This window comes from Sceloporus occidentalis, unplaced genomic scaffold (genome assembly GCF_023333645.1).
Source record: "Sceloporus occidentalis isolate IW3139 unplaced genomic scaffold, rSceOcc1.0.p SCAF_594, whole genome shotgun sequence".
NCBI classification, from domain to species: Eukaryota; Metazoa; Chordata; class Lepidosauria; order Squamata; family Phrynosomatidae; genus Sceloporus; species Sceloporus occidentalis.
This window is the reverse complement of record NW_028317574.1, coordinates 32,655-48,887: the sequence shown is the minus strand read 5'-3', so window position 1 is coordinate 48,887 and position 16,233 is coordinate 32,655. Positions and strand designations below refer to the sequence as shown.

The 16,233-nt window shown below is 49.0% G+C and overlaps 1 protein-coding gene and 1 pseudogene across 1 annotated transcript; both read right to left on the bottom strand.

Annotated features, from left to right (window-relative positions):
- Window positions 1-4,128: 4,128 nt before the first annotated feature.
- LOC149271040 (DEP domain-containing mTOR-interacting protein-like) lies at window positions 4,129-7,830 on the bottom strand. Its single transcript, XM_089507680.1, has 9 exons — window positions 7,745-7,830; window positions 6,849-7,027; window positions 6,422-6,545; window positions 6,014-6,192; window positions 5,628-5,813; window positions 4,940-5,056; window positions 4,732-4,802; window positions 4,385-4,489; window positions 4,129-4,254 (listed from the first exon to the last, which is right to left on the bottom strand). Exons 1-9 carry the CDS (start codon window positions 7,828-7,830, stop codon window positions 4,129-4,131), a joined length of 1,173 nt encoding a protein of 390 aa, XP_089363806.1.
- Window positions 7,831-10,902: 3,072 nt separating this feature from the next.
- Window positions 10,903-15,630, bottom strand: LOC149271039 (ADP-ribosylation factor GTPase-activating protein 1-like; annotated as a pseudogene).
- Between the last annotated feature and the right edge of the window lie 603 nt (window positions 15,631-16,233).

The following is a 16,233-nucleotide window of genomic DNA, read 5'->3' as shown; positions in this document are numbered from 1 at the left end:
TCTGCTTTACCGCATCGCGGAAGCTCAGGCTGCAGAGGAGTTTAGCTGCATACACAATGAGGTTGCGCACCTGTGTATTTGCCGCGCACGGATACACAAACCCTTCTGTCTGTGTTGGGTCTCGGATACATAGTTATTGAGAGTTACTTAGACAGTCACAGACCCGCAGCCAAGTGTCTCCAGCTTGGACGACGCAGCCGCCAGCTGTGAAGCGAGGCGTGAATAAGGAGTGATGACAGCGTCAGACAGAGACGAGAAACGTGCACCTGAAATAGAGAGACTGAGAGGAGGGCGAGGAGGGGGGAATCACTCAGATAGTGGATAGCCTGGGGCGACCGGCGGATAAACAGGACGCGGCGGGAAATTAAACAGACTTCCACTCCCATCAATCTCAGGTCTCTATCGCAGAGCGGCGGAGTGACCGAGCAGAACTTCCGTATCCCCTGAAGAACGCAGCGGGACCAGCGAATTACTTCATCTTACCGGCTTGTCTTAAACTTTTCATAGCCGGAGGGTGAGGAAGGAGTTAAACTCTGCAGCGCCTTAGACAGGCAATGGTTAAAAAAAAATAATTTATGCGTAAAAATGAACCCTCAGAGGCTCTTATTTTTAATGATTTTTGACCCAAAGGCCTTCCTGCTATCTCTGGAGACAGACTGAAGCCATTGTCTGCGGAGAGACATTCTGTTTGATTAACCCTTTGATTTGCAGGAAGCCTCACAGCAAAGACTTGCTCTATTTCTGTCTTTTGTTCCGTGGCGTATGGGGGTCCGCAGAGTGTCTGGGGTGGGTACGTCTGCCAAGGGATTTCCGTTACGTACCCTCTGAGGACAAGGATCTTCGGCACAGAACAAGGACTGTGTGTCTGGTTAGAACAAAGCGACGTCTCATCCCCAGGGCGGAATCGGCTGTCTCTGTGTCACAGCTGGGGTGCACATGCAGGACCCTGCCCAGGGGGTCAAAATCAGAGAGGACACAAGAACCACAACAAGCGAATTCACAGGACCCCCACATCCGTCCCCAAAAACCTGTGCCCCTGTTACCGTGGACACCGCCACATTGGGTGCAAGAATGTATCACAACACATGCTGCTCTGCAATGATCCGAGCACAACCCTGGCGCTCAAAGGGTGGCGGGATACTCAGCATAAAAACAAACAATCAGCATCAAATGAAGAACAGAGCTAAGCATAAAATTGGTGAAATCACGCAGACAGAACCGGGGAGGAATAATCCCTGAATTTCAAGTGACATTGTATACAAGTATCTATGCAAAGACCCTCATAAGAGGGGGTTTGGTGGTCTCACGTGAAGGTGATATGGTTATAAAAAATAAAAAAACACGGGCCAGATGGATTTTGAGAGCAAGTGCAACAGAAAAATGCTTCCCCCGTTCCAACTGGATACCAGCGGTGTAATTTTATAACCTTTCTGTAAAAACCTGTTAAAAATGTAAAATTTTTCGGATTTTGCTTTTGGGCAACTTGTCATTAAAGTTATAATTCCACGTACTGAGCCGAGCGATTCTTAATTTTAAACGCCGGATGTGTAAAGAAAAAAAAAAAGTCATTATTTCAAACCCAATCTTCCACCCCAAAAAGCGGAAAACAAGAACAATGTAAGATCCCGACAGGGGCTTCCCGGAACCTCTCACCTTGTGCTTGGATCCGGCCGATGATTTGGGTCAGAATCACCGCAAACATGGAGAAACGTGTGACCTTCATGGTGACTGATCTGCGGGGACAGACGGACAGTCATAAAGAATTTAACTTCTGGTTAACCCATGGAGGGCCGGTGCTCAGCATCAGGTATAAAGGCATAGAAGACCTGGCCGGCTCTCTAAAAGGAAGACATAATTACAAAATATTCGGCTTCACAAAATCCAGCATTCTTACTGGACGCATCCGTCGTCTTTCCCCACAAAAAATATAATTAAAAAATACAGAATAAAAACTTGGACAGCATTGTAACCGTCGCCAGCTAAATAGCAATTATTACAAATCAGAGCCGTTTTTATTTTTGTAAAGATTCAAACCTTAATCAGTCGTTGGTCTCGTCTTAGATTCAGGAGCCGTATGTCTATCCCATGCATGTTTAATACCCTCACTGTATTACTCTCTACCACTTCTGCTGGGAGGCTGTTCCACTTATCTCCCTCTTTGTAAAATAAAAAGTCCTTAAATTACATTTAAACCTCTGACCCTCTATACGATGTCCTCTTGTTCCAACATTATGGATAGATTTTACTTTTTATAAATAAGATAAAGACAGAAAGGTCTAGGGCTTGTCTAAGGATCCTTCTGCTTCAGAAACAAGCCCCTCCTGGAGCAGGGTGTCCCAGCAGCAGACAAAAAGTTATTGCCCCTTCCCTTCCACGATAACCCACATTCTAAAAACCCAAGGAAGAAACAACAGCCGTCCCGAACCACGGCCCCTGTTTTAGTTTTCATTTAGAGTAAAACAAAAAAAGTTATTATTTCCCGTTGTACCATGCCGCGGCATACGACGGCGATATAGAACACGATTGGTTTCAGGGCTTCCTCCCGTTCTGTGGGGGTTCTGCGTTGAGTTCTTACCTCCGTCTGGATCTGGGGTGGCGCGCAGGTAGCTCGCTGGGGTGGGTCTCAGCCGAACGACATGATGTCAGGGGGTCACCCGCCGTCTGCCGCTTCCAGGCTCCTCTCTGGGACTGTCAGTGGGATGAAACAGATGGTTATGAAGACCTCCCTCGGCCCGTCCCCAAAATCATTCACACTCCATAACTCCACGGAACACAGCGAGACGCTGATCACTAAGTTTAGAAACTGGAATTCTGGGTCCAAAAACATTCTACTTTTAGGAATTTCTGTATTTTTTTGGCGCAAATTCTTTTTATTAGTATAATAAATGTTTTATCGCTCTGCCCTGGGAACACGCTTATGCTGATTTACTAACCAGACAGGCATGAAAACACTCAGGATGTACGCTGTATCGATCTAGAGTCGCATTACGTACCTTCACGCTTGATTTGATGCTCCAAATATTTGCATTTGTCAACCCTGCCTCTTCTTCTGGGAGTCTACTCCATGCTAATGCTACACCAAAATGACTCTCACCCCTTCACATAGTATTTGCCGGCAGATCAGCCCCATTGGGCCCCATCTAGTTCCTTCTGTAAAAACTAAAGCCTTGATCAGTCCTTGTCGTAGCCATATGTCTATCCAATGCTTGTTTGCATTCCCTCAATGTATTAGTCTCTACCACTTCTGCTGGTAGGCTGCTCCACTTATCCACCACCCTCAGTAAAGTTACTTTATCTAAAGAACGTCACAGACTCCTGTAGTTTGCTAAATACTAGTTTATAATATATATATATATATATATATTTTATACCACACCTTTAACTCATTCCTCAGCTATTTATGAGGTTCTGCATAAGAGGTGTGGGGGGGGGTTCATCTTAAGCCCCAAAATTGCCTGGACTTCTGGTGCTGCCGGGGTGCTGAGACTACATCGGTGTTTAGGACCTCCAGGCAGATGCAGACATTTAACCAACCCACGAATACCTTAATGCTCTCATACACATTAATAACTCAGCCCGCACATAAAGGGCCCGAGCGATGGATGCCAAACCAAGGAATAAGATGATTGAGCAGCCATTCCCAAGCCAAAGGACCTGAACATAAAATTCCCGTTATCCACTCATTTATTCTTTAACTAAAGATAAATGGGGGGGGGGTCACTGCACAGAAAGAAAAGTCCAACAATGTTTTATTTATTAAGAATCTACAAGATATTCCAACAGACCTCAGGCACAGGGAATCTTCTACAGATGAACAGACAGACGCCCAAGTAAAACAATTAAAACACGACCGACAGGTTCCATTCCACAAAATACTGAATTAAGAACGTTTACAATCAGGACCCGTATACGGAGTTACAAGTCGACAAGAAGAACTTCCAGATGGGAGAGGGAGGCAGCTCTTTGGGTGGGCTTTATATAAGTTTGTAGAGGAAGACCTCGTGGGTCCCCCAGAGGGGAGAAGAGCCAGCCAGACACACAAACAGAATCATTTAGACGTCAGGAAGAATCTCACGGGCGGACAGACAATACATCACCGCAGAGTAAAAGGACACGAGGATGGAGCGGTCACTCGAAAGGCTCCAGAACCTCAAGGATGAGTCTTCGAGGACCGGCCACGATGAGTTTGTTGATTGTCTGATAATCGATTCGCAGGCAGCAGAGCCCGTTCACCGTTCGCAGAAACTGACGGGTCTGGGGAGAAAGAGCAGATTTTTAGTTAAAAATATTAAAATCTACAGAAACTGAAAATCCCACCAGATTGAGCAACGTAAATCCTCCACCACCTCTAAGTAATAGGGATTAAAAATAAGATGGGACTCGCCTTCATGCCAGCAGCCGCCGCTGGACCACCAGGGTCCACAGCCTGAACGTAACACGGACCACTTCCACGGATCACGAACCCCCAACCCACATCATCTCCTAGAATCTGAGAAAGAATTTGGGGGAGATGAGACTTCCATATTAGTTTATACCAACCCTCCCCTATACAAGCCCCCCCCACTCAAAAGGTATGCAAGCCGAGACCCTGAATAAGTAACTTCTAAAGCCTTGTCATCCCATAACTATCCTAGAGAAATGTTAAGACATATCGGTTATCCTCGTCTTAAATAAGATATAAAAAGATAAACCCCTTCCAGTCTCGCTGCCACGTTCAGCGTCTCCTCTTACGTTTAGGACCTTTGAAATATAAGGGGCTCCTGGCGCCAGCAGCTCCTCCACAGACACCGGCCTCTTAAGAACTGCGAAAGAATCAAGAAAGGAAAGAGTTGGTGTATGCCCAGCATCCATAACTGTATATTCACGCGCCGTATCGGAGGGGGTACAAGGGTTTCCCTCCACCGTTACCCCGAGAGTAGGATAGGTTGTTTAAACTCACCCGAAGGGGGTCCCAGCAGTGGTTTGTTGGGCGAATGGTAATTGTAGCTGGCAGCAGACCCTCCGGCACTGCCGCTTCTCCGGATCAGAGTTGGGGGCCTTGGGTCCGTCACCGGAGCTGGGGGTGAATTCATAGAGTTCAGCTTGGATTATGCAGCATGCGCAGGGGGTGTTTCCCAAACATGTTTGGGGGGGGGGGGGGGAGAAATACATGGGAAATATGTTTACTAAAAAAAAAACAAAAAAAAAAAAACTGTTCTATGAAAACCAAAAGCCCCGTTTCTGAAAGTTTACACTAATTGTATTGGAGAGGAGAGGGAATGATCTCTCAGAAGCAGGAATTGGGCAGTTTTGGAACTGGATCAGAGCCTTACATTTGTGAAAACTTTCAAGAGAGGTAAATCCAATTAGTGGCTATATCACGATTATTAAAACATGAAGACGGTACCTGCATTCTATCCATTAATTATGTAACAGCTTTTTAAATTAAATTTACAATTTATATTATTTTAAATGCACAAACCCCAAAATGGTAATCGCAACGCTGCCATCTAGTGGCCAAGAGCAGGACTTTATATTGTCTGTACAGTGCGAGGCTTCGGGAGCAGAACCAGTCCTGTAATCATCGGAGCGATTCCGGACCAAACTTTTGTAATTCTATATTAAATAGGGTACAATCCTACTCTCACCGCACACGAAGCTGCCCGGCGGGAGCTCAGCGTTGAGTTTTCGGAGGCAGAAAGGGCTGTCGGGGGAGTCTTTCTTGGGTCCGATGGACTGGACCTCCAGGACCTCCATCAGCCTCCTCTTACGGCGAAAGTTGATGATGAACTGGTAGAGCAGGTCGGAGTCGGAGAAGTGATGGCGACCGGCCACTAAGGAGAAATGAAGATGGGGGTCGTCGGTGTCAGACGACAGCTTCCCCGGGTCGGAATGGAAACTCAAAACATTAATAAAAATGTATAAAAAGAAGCAAAACATTTTAGAGATAATTTAATGAAGTTATCCAGTTAAACACAGAGCTATAGCAAATTTGGCCATCATATTCGGCAGCTCTGTACATTGTTAAGGGTACCGTGTTGTATGATTCCATATTCCAGCATCGCACGGCAAAATTCCTCCCCGTCTATCCTGGAAGCCACCTCCCGATTCTTGACCAACCAATCCAACATCTGGCTGCCCAGGAATGCCCGTCGGTACCGCTCAGCGCCGTGTTCTCGGATCTGCAGGATGGAGTCTTCCTGGTTCATCATCCTGATGGAGACAGAGTGGGGGGGGGGGGGGGCAAGATTATCCAACACAGTCTTATCAGGATGCAGCAGGACCTCGAAAACTGAACTTCAGCCTTAAGTGGTCCTGCCTGACGGCTATCACCGCGGATGTATAGGTATAAGTGTTATAGGAGACCCCCCCACGATATATACGTCTTCTGAACCCACATAACTTTTGGGGAGCATTCCCTCGGCCAATCAGAAACACTCACGTTTCATACAGGCGCTGGGCTCTCCTGAACACTTTGGTTTGGCGGTCGGGGGCCAGGGTGCCGTCATCATCCCGAAAGCGGTAGAGCAGCCTGGCATCTTTAAACACCAAGTACTCGTCACAAACTAAAGACAGAAAGAGAGAGGAGCAGAGAGGGAAGAGGCGTCCGAAACGTGGCCACGTCGCTGGGGCATTACCAGAAAACCTGCCGTACCCGGGGTGGGGGCAAATTCACGGCCTGGATCGACTGGGGCCGCAGGCAAAGCGACAAGGGCCACAAATGCCCTGACGTCTCAGGATCAGCTAACGTTAGTTACACCCAACACCTCAAGTATGGGGGCACCAAGCTGGGGGGTCTAATGCCTGTACCCAGAACTGAAAAGGTTAATCGTATGCCAGATACCCCAAACCCCTCCTATCCTACTCACCATGATGGATGACATTATGATCCACAAATTTCTGCATGATGGTGACGGCGGTCTCTCTGTCCGGCGCCTCCTTGCATTCCAGCAGCCAATCGATGAGCTCGCTGGCCACGAAGCAGTTGGGGTAGGTGCGCATGTGATTACAGCGGTCTTTGATCAGTTTGGCGTTATGCAAACGCTGCCTGCGAATTGGAAACGATTAGGAAGAAACCACCAAAAAAATAAAAAGCGGAGTACATTTTTAAGCAGAAACTTTTTTTTTTTTTTTATTATAAACATACTTTGGAAGTTGAAGCCGATTCCAATTTGTTAGGCAACAAATTAAAACATTTCATAGCCTAAAACATGTTCCGTTGCAAATATTTTGTGGTCTGCAGACCAGTCTCAACCCTCTAGATTGTAAGCTCCTGTGCACAGGCCCCTCCTCACCTGGTTCTGTAACTCTAATTGTTATGTTGTGCACTAATTGTCATGTCCTGTTTAACCCATTGTTAAATGATGGCGCTATAGAAAACAAATAATAATAAAGCACAATGAACCCAAACCGGGGTATATGCAGACCCCACACGCCATCAGGGGCGTCCTAGAGGTCCTCACGGGTCTGTTAGGTAATCCGGCAGCAAGACAGGCAGCAGAACTCATGTCGATTGACTCACCTGTGATCAGGCAGGGCAAATGTGAAATCCCGGGCCTCCACGTTACCCTCACATTAGCCTCCACCACGTAAAGTAACGCAGGACAGGCTTCCCACAGCCCACACTACATAAACATCAGCAGATGGCTGAGGATAATAGGATTTACAGTCCTACAAGTGCATGGGGGCTTCATGGGGTCAGCAAGATAGGCTGGGAGGACCCAAGAAGGTAATTAACCCATGGATTCCTGCTGCAGCCACTCACCTGAGCTGCTCTCCAGTTACACAGACCTCCACCCAAAGCTGGTGCTCCTCAGCCTTCTTCTTTAAACTGGTACTCAGGAGTTCCATCTTGTCCTCACCACCCAGCAGGGATGGTAGACTACACCCTACACTTTAAGAGGACCTTACTAAACCCGAGCAACAAAACTTTTACAAAGACTAAGACTCCAGGTCAGCAGATGGCAGCAAGTGGACTCAGATAGCAGGCTTTCTGGGAAGAAGCCTAATTTGGGATTCCAAATGGAGCAAGCAGGTTGTAGCATACATCAGCCTCCCAGCAGCGTTAGTAGGCCTGACCCTAAGCGGTAATTAGGCAATTTCAATATACAGGGCCACACCCACCCTCAAAATCCTCAGGACCCGCCCCTAATGTATTCCCCGCCCATATTCCCACACACCTTTTCCTGCCGACAGAGGAGGGTCTGTATTATAATCCGATATAACAGCCGGGGCAGCACCGGCGTAAGCGAGGCCTCCCACCATCCCCGGGAGCCGCACTTCCTCAGTCTCAGCCCAGGAATATGATGTCATTTCCTGGCGCCCAGGCGTTAAGAGCGCGTGAAGCCCGCGGAAGTGCTGTCACTGGCCGGGGGAGGGGCACTTAATTAACAGTGAATGTGGTTTATTAACGTGTATGTGTGGATGTACGTTAATATGTTATTGTGTGTGTACATTACTGTCTATGTATGTTACTGTATTAGTGTGTATGTATGTATGTGTTACTGTGGATGTTATTGTGCATGTATGTTAATATTTTAGTGTAGAAGTATGTTACTGTATTCGTGTGTATGTATGTTTCTGTGTTAGTGTGTGTATGTTACTGTATGTTAGCGTGTACGTATGTATGTGTGTTAGTGTGTGTGGCCCATACAGCCTGGTATTGGATTGGCGGGGGGGGGTTAGCTGTAATTTGGGGAGCAGAACCTGCAGGCGTCACCGTGTGTCTCCTTCATACAGCCAGTAACCCCCCCCCCGCCATATTAATTGGCACACGAGATATTCTAGAAGTCTCTGCCCCCACCGTGTTACGAATCCAGAGACCCCCCGTGTAGTGACTGGTACCAGTAACGCTGGATGCGGGCCAAGCAATGATCTCCGCGTTGTTTGGGGGGCAGTCGCAGTAACCCCCCCGTACCGCTGGAATCTTTTGGCTTTGTTGAGCGAAGCATCCGGTTCTTCTTTACCGTGTAATTGCTGGCGTCACGGCTGTAAGCATCCCGATAAAATCACGGGGTGTTCATTGACGGCTTCACCCCGTTACCCCCATCGCTAGGGTATAATAACGTGTACAGCACTCCTGAGGGCCCGCTTTATTTACGTTAACTATATGCTTCCCTTGTCCGGTACAAGAGATGCTGCTCGCACACTCTAATCAACTTCATTGATTTCATGTAAAATGTACGGTATTGCCTGAAATTTCGCTGTGTATGTACGACGAGGACCGCTTCTGTTTTAATAAACACACGACCAAAAAAAAAAAGCTTCTTCCATTGTTTTTAATTTTCCCCAAGTAATGCTCCCTAGAAACACGCTACTGGACGTGCGACGGCACAAGGATCACAAAGAGGGACATGATACAGCACGCCATACACGGAAACTCAGGCACCGGATAGGGAGAGGGACACGGATCGTGAGTGCCAGAACCCACCCCGCAAACACTTTCACAATAAAATAAGCAAAGGGGGTCAATAAATAAGGGTCTGGAGTGAGAATGAAAATATTTCAACTCCCCTTTCAGTGATCAGGGATGAAACAACAGGACCTTTAACCCTTAGCATGATATCACTCAGGGGTTAATTTAACACCCCAAAGGGTCTAAGACAAGCCACATATTAAAAGATCTGATCGATGTGTAATTCATATTTTTCACATCTCATAAAGAAACCCTTTTGGGTCGGAATGTTCTAAGAAGCAACGTTATCTACGGCTAAATAATTAACATAAAATAAACTTCATTAACTCTGTAAACGAGTGATATCCTAGCTAATCCTATCAAAATATCCATCTTTTATAATACCTATTTTAAAAGTTTGTTTGCTTTAAAGACCGGGGTGAAAAGCCCGTTCCGCAACATACCCCTTAAGAGATAAAACAGCATTTAAGGAAATCTGCCCTCATTCCACAGCCTGCAATCCACTATTACCCCACAGCTTGCCAGACGAGGAGGCAATGCCTCACACGGGCACCCAAACAGGGCACTAACCTGCGCTGGGTACTGTGCGTTACCACTGCATTATTCACAGTAACAAAGGGGTTTGTTTATCACGACAAAAACATGGTTGCTCCATATTCATACAAATAATATCACGGGCATGTCATATGATTATTTAGGGGCAACCACGTTAGCCGGTCACTGCCTACTTAAAATATATACTTTTGCACAATACTGCCCGACTGTATGAAATTTTAGTGAAGTCAGTGGGACTGCAGCTGTAGCAGGCCGGAGGGTCAGCAATCCCATTCAGCAGCATAAGTGGAAGGCTGTTCTGGAGGTATATGGGGAGCTGGGATACGTTAGTAAACTCAACGCCAAAGAGAGAAGGGGCACTGGATATTAGCCCCTGGGCAGTAAAGTCATTAACCAAAAAAAATGGAGGCCAACAGCATACAGAAGCAGACTCACCGATAAACCTCTGCACTTCAATACTCTGAGGGGGGAGGAGTAGGGCAGGGACACCCTTAGGCTTCCGCCAAATCCCTTTCTACTAATATATTGGAGAAAGAGGGCGAGTCGTGTATAGGTGAAAGGCAGACAGGGTGATATGAAGCACAAGATGACAGATGAGGAGTCCTGAGGATGCAGGTGCCCACTGAATCCCCCCGAACAGACCCTGCCAGCCCCAAACCTAAGCGAGTGGGATACTTGGCTGACTTGTCCCTTACAGCCATGGTCCATCCTGACTCCACTAATCATAGAGCAAGAGCTGCCGCCAGACTTTAGACATTTTGGGAAAGGTCTGCCGGACCATGGCAGCCCCTGGGGGAAACGTACAGCCAAGCGAATTTCCCACCTCTAGATCCATTGGCACAGGGACCTCTCTGCTTACATATAACGGAGAATGGTCAAGGCCTGTTCGGGCAACTAGAAGCTGGGACTCCTGCCCTCATACCCCTGCCTGGCTCAGTCAAGCTCCCCCAACCCTACCAGTTAGCGTCTTCCCACCCAGGATCGGTGGCCGGTGCTTGGCCTTTCTTGCCTTTACCCTCTGCGCCCTCCCAGTGACTGTCCCAATTTTCCCAGCTGTCACTGTTGCTGTTCTTGTTGTTGGAGGTGGTTCCGGAGCCCCAAACCTCCCAGCTGTCGGAGCTCTTCCTCCCCGTCGAGTTCTCCGGGAAGGTCCAGCTGTCCCCACTCGGAGATTTGGAAGGTTTTTGGACGTCCTCAGAGCTGCCGAATGTTTCCCAGAAGTTCTTGGGGGGTCCAGCGTTCTGGTAGCCGTCACCACTGGTCTGCTGGTAGCCGTCGCCTGGGGCAGAGCTGGGCAAAGGACAACGTGAGACACACATTGTTAACAGATACACTCACCTGCCGCGATACACAGCGACACGCTCGCCTGCCACAGAAACACTCAACGCAGCGACACACACACTCACCCATCTGTATCTTCACTCCTGCCAGAGAAGAATGTAGTAACATCCTTCCAGCTTTTAGTACCAGCTCCCTGCACCTAAATGGAAGGGAAGGGGGATACATTAAACACATTCTGGGCCAGCAAGCAATCACATCTCCTTAGACAAACTCAGAAATTCATGATTCCGATTCATGGGCTAGAATAGTTTATTATAAAACTGCTCAAATTAAAAAAATAAAAATTTAAAGGAGCCCATCTGACTTATTTTCAGGCATCAATAAATTTCTGGGAGCCAGACTCCACGGTCTTTCCATCTATTCAGGATAAAAGCCACCAGTAAAAAGAAATTTGGCACATAGAAATGGAGCGTAATATACGGATTCTCCACTAGTGGGCAGTATGACCTTTCCAAAGCTTTCTGAGAAAGGTATTTATGGTTTTATATAGTGCCATCCTATGCCGGAGCGCTGTACAATGGGTATTTAACTGGAGACCAGGAGGTGTGGCTTCCACTCACCCCACGTTGTCCAGAAAGGGCAGCATGTGGAAGAGGGGTAAAAAAAAAAAAAAAAAGAGACAAAAAACATTGTTACAAGACAATTTCACAATTTTAACATGGCAGCCGTCTCCATACCACAGGGCAAGATTGGGGTACCGGCGGCTCTCAGTCTATGCAGCCTCCAATGTATTTAATCCTTTACCCGCCTGCCAGCAGCAAACAACCAGTGCCGGGGCCTTCATCGCTAACCAGGCGGAAATACATTACTGAGACTGTTCACATTGCGCAAATAGTGCCGGTTTCCCCCACAATCGAGTCGAGTATGGAGAGCGGCCGCACCGCGCGCCCCCCTACCTTGGCTGCCAGCTGGGACACTCCACTGGAGACGTCTTCCAAGATTCGCCCTTCTTTCACCTGATGGGCAGGAGGAGACGGGGGAGACATGGAGGAGCAGCGGTCAGAGGCGAGATCATGACAGGGAGCAGGGTGAAGGACCCATCAATCAACAGGTAGGGTGCGCAAGAATAGTAGTGAAGAGTAAGACATGCGTGGTGATTACGGCAGAGCACAGAGTAAACGCCTGGAAAAAGGAGCCAAGCAAAGAGCGCTCTAACAATGGGGGGGGGGGGGGGGGGGAGTACCTTTTTAAAAAAAACTACATTTCCCATGACCCCCCAGGTATAGATTTTCAAGAATGGTAGAGAAGCAGGTAGACTGTCCCTAAGGCGGGGAAATTTCTCTAGAATGGAAATGACGCCGGCGGAAACCCTTCAGATCATTCCAATACTCTATGAGATCCTGGGCACATTGCGAGGGGATCCACCAAATATTTACATAGGTATTTTCCCAAATTAGTCAACAAAGACAATCAGAATGTGCTGCTACTGAATTAAGAGTAAAGACGCGGTGCGTGGAGGAAGGCATTGATCTGAAAGCGGTTAGTTGGAAAATCCAGCCGTAAAACCCACAGCGTTAACCTCGGTAGTCGGTTCATTGATCTGCATGGAGCCAAAGTTACCTTCTCTTGGGCTGGTTTGACAACAGTTTCATTAAGGGTCTGACCTATCTCAGAGGCCTATCCAGGAAAAAAAAAAAACAATAGAGGGTTCAGAAGACTCAAGGTAAGTCAAAGGCTTCGATTTACTTTTATATATTGGATTTCAGCTTCATGAGGACTAAGAACATGCGAAGGTCAAAGCAAGGGCAATGGTGGAAACGAGACACAGCCGGCTGGAGAGGCTCAGGTGAGACAGGGAAAGAGGACGTTTCAGGGAGGGCCGGGGGTAACGGGGGGGGACCAGGTACAGACCTTTAACAGGTTTGGGTTAGAAATCATGTAAAGCACGTCGAGTAGTTAAAGTTTTGGTTGGGATTCTCAGCCTCCTAGCACCATGCACTGGACACCGAGCTGCGCGTGATGATCGGATGACACGATGGAGCGTGACGGCACGGACTCCCGGGGCAAGGATTACGCCAAGCATCACAACGACGACGCAACAAAACCACGAAACAGCTGCCACGTCACCGGACCACCACGCACGGACCATGCACGCGGGGTACACCAAGAGTTATTACCGAGTCCTGGGGGTGCTTGTTCCCTCCCCAAAACTGCACGTGGGCAGCGAGGGAGAGTTTGGGGAGAAAAATCACTTTTTAGTTAGGAATGGGGGGGGGGTGAACTCTTTGCGCTCCTGTGCAGTAGGACAGCAGGTAACATGGGTTTCATTGATGCTACAGAACTTCCCAATGGCATCCATTTGCATATAACGTGACTGGGAGTACTTGCCCTGATAAAAAGCTTTTACAATCTGTTAGAAAGTCTTTTTGAAGGCTCTTCTTATCGCAGGTTATGTTCTTCCTCATTGGTTAAAAAGACTCTTTAAATCTAGAGTACAGTTATCAGATTGGTGGGCTGCAGGACAGCGAAGCCCCTCAAACGGTTCCGCAAAACTACAGTAACCGGGAACAATTTCTACAGCAGAAAACTCCCCTAAAAAAAAGACCCCTAAACACCCCTCAAATCTTCAACATGAGTTAATACCCAGCAGAAATATTCTGACAAAAGCAGAGTACTGCAGTGTAACCAAACTTTGCGAATAAACCCCCACCACAATAATCAAAATCAGGAAATCCCTAAGCCGTTACCTTTTGTGATGCCTGGGATCCCAATTTGGTTGCCTAAAAAAATAAAAGTCATTGAATCTGATGGAATAGAAGTGTTCCTGACTGAATAGGTCACAAGTATGTTTTACCGCACAAATGGGCCAAACCAACCAAAATAAAGCATGCTGTCCCAAAGAACATAACTCACACTCTCCTTGGCCGCAGACGCAAATTTACTGGCCCCGACTGTGAAACTGCTCCAACCCTGGAAGAGAAAACGTGACGCAGTTACCTCGAGACCATCTGCAAGCCTCGAGAGAGATAACTCACGACCAACGCTGGCCAACCTGACGGGTCTAGCAGTAGCCAGAGCAGCAGGCAGACAGGGGGCTAGAACCTCAGAGTCCGTTCAGGCTCTCACCGAGTATAAAGAAGTCATTGCGTTGTTCAGAAAATCTTCTTCCTTTTTCGGGGGATTGACTGTGTTCCCAAATCCCACATATCTGTTCTCCTGGCCCCCAGTACCTCCGCCACTGGAATAAGAAAGGTTTGAGCACATCATATCGCCCACGCCAAACTTGCTTAAGCCCCCCTATTATTGCACCACTGAAGCTCGTAGAGGTGGCCATAACTGTTCTCAGAACGCAGACTATCTAGCTACCTCTGATAGGAATTCACATCATCGTTCAGCCAGTCCTCGAAAGCTTTATCGCCAGATGACACCCCCGTCTGGCCAGATCCTACGGCCGAGCTGCAAGGAGAATGAACGTTAGCAAAATGGCGGCTCGGCCAATTTCATTCCACTGTGCCTGTCAAGGCATCACACGCTGAGGAACATGGTGGGGAGTTGGGGTAAAACATCTCATACCGGTGAGAGGAACCACCGAGGATCTTTGGCTGAGGGGGAGTCCAATTCCGAGCCGGTGAGGTCTCCACAGACCATTCCCGTCCTTCAGACAACGTAGCAACCTGGAGAGCAAGAAAGCCGATCAACTCTACGAGCTTCAATCGATGCGTCCGACGCAACCAAACGGCGTCCTCGCCACGTATGTTTACGCAAGTATAGCCATGTGAACTCACCCGGTCACGATATAAAGCAGCAGCCCTGCTATTGTACTTTTCCTGTAAGGTCCAGCATGGGTCATAGTCATCCTGCGACTCCAAGAACTGTCGGAACTTTCCATTACCTCCGACCTTCATCTTCTCCAGTTCGACATCCTTCCACTTGTCCATTGTCACAGAACGCACAAAACTGAGAAAGGACAAAACTTATGGAGGGAACAGCAAACACAAGACAAACCAGCGAGAGCCCAGTGTGGACTTTTTCCTAATTTCCCAAATAAAGTCCTGGTGAGACTTGTGGAATCAGAAAGGTAGAAGCCTCAGCGATAACCATCAGAGGACCACTTGGCAGGTAAATCTCACCTGAGATGAACTCCAAGTCCTCGGTGTTTCCCGGAGCACTCCAGACATATCCAGATTCCGTAGGTCACGCTGACCCACTGAGGGTTAAAAGCTCCACATTCAAAGCAGGTCTGTAAGAGAAGAGCCGGGTTAATATCCGGGACTGAATTACACAGCTTTGGTAAAAGCATCTTAGAAAACGTGACTAGAGCGCACAAAGCGGCCCCTTACGTTGTTTTCATCCTGAACTCGGACTTCCTTCAGCACCTTCCTGGTCCTTGGGCTCGCCATCGCTACTGCCAGAAAACAAAAACCTCCGTCAGATTGTCACCATGCGACAGCAAGGCGAGAGGGAATGGCGAGGGGGGCGACGGGTGACGGCGGAGGGCGACGACAAGGGGGCGGTGGAGGAGCAGCGGGAGACGGACGGCGGCAGCGGCCACCACGGGGGGAGGCGGCAGAGGGCGGCGACCACGGGGGGGGAGGCAGCCACGGTGGGGGGCGGGGCGATGGCCACAGCGGGGGGCGGGGCGGGGCGATGGCCACGGCAGGGGGGGGCGATGGCCACGGCAGGGGGGGGCGATGGCCACGGCAGGGGGGGGCGATGGCCACGGCAGGGGGGGGGCGATGGCCACGGCAGGGGGGGGCGATGGCCACGGCAGGGGGGGGCGATGGCCACGGCAGGGGGGGGCGATGGCCACGGCGGCGGGGGGGGCGATGGCCACGGCGGCGCGGGGGGCGATGGCCACGGCGGCGGGCGGCGATGGCCACGGCGGCGGGGGGGGGCGGCGATGGCCACGGCGGCAGGGGGGCGGCGATGGCCACGGCGGCGGGGGGGGGCGGCGATGGCCACGGCGGCGGGCGGCGATGGCCACGGCGGCGGGGGGGGGGCGG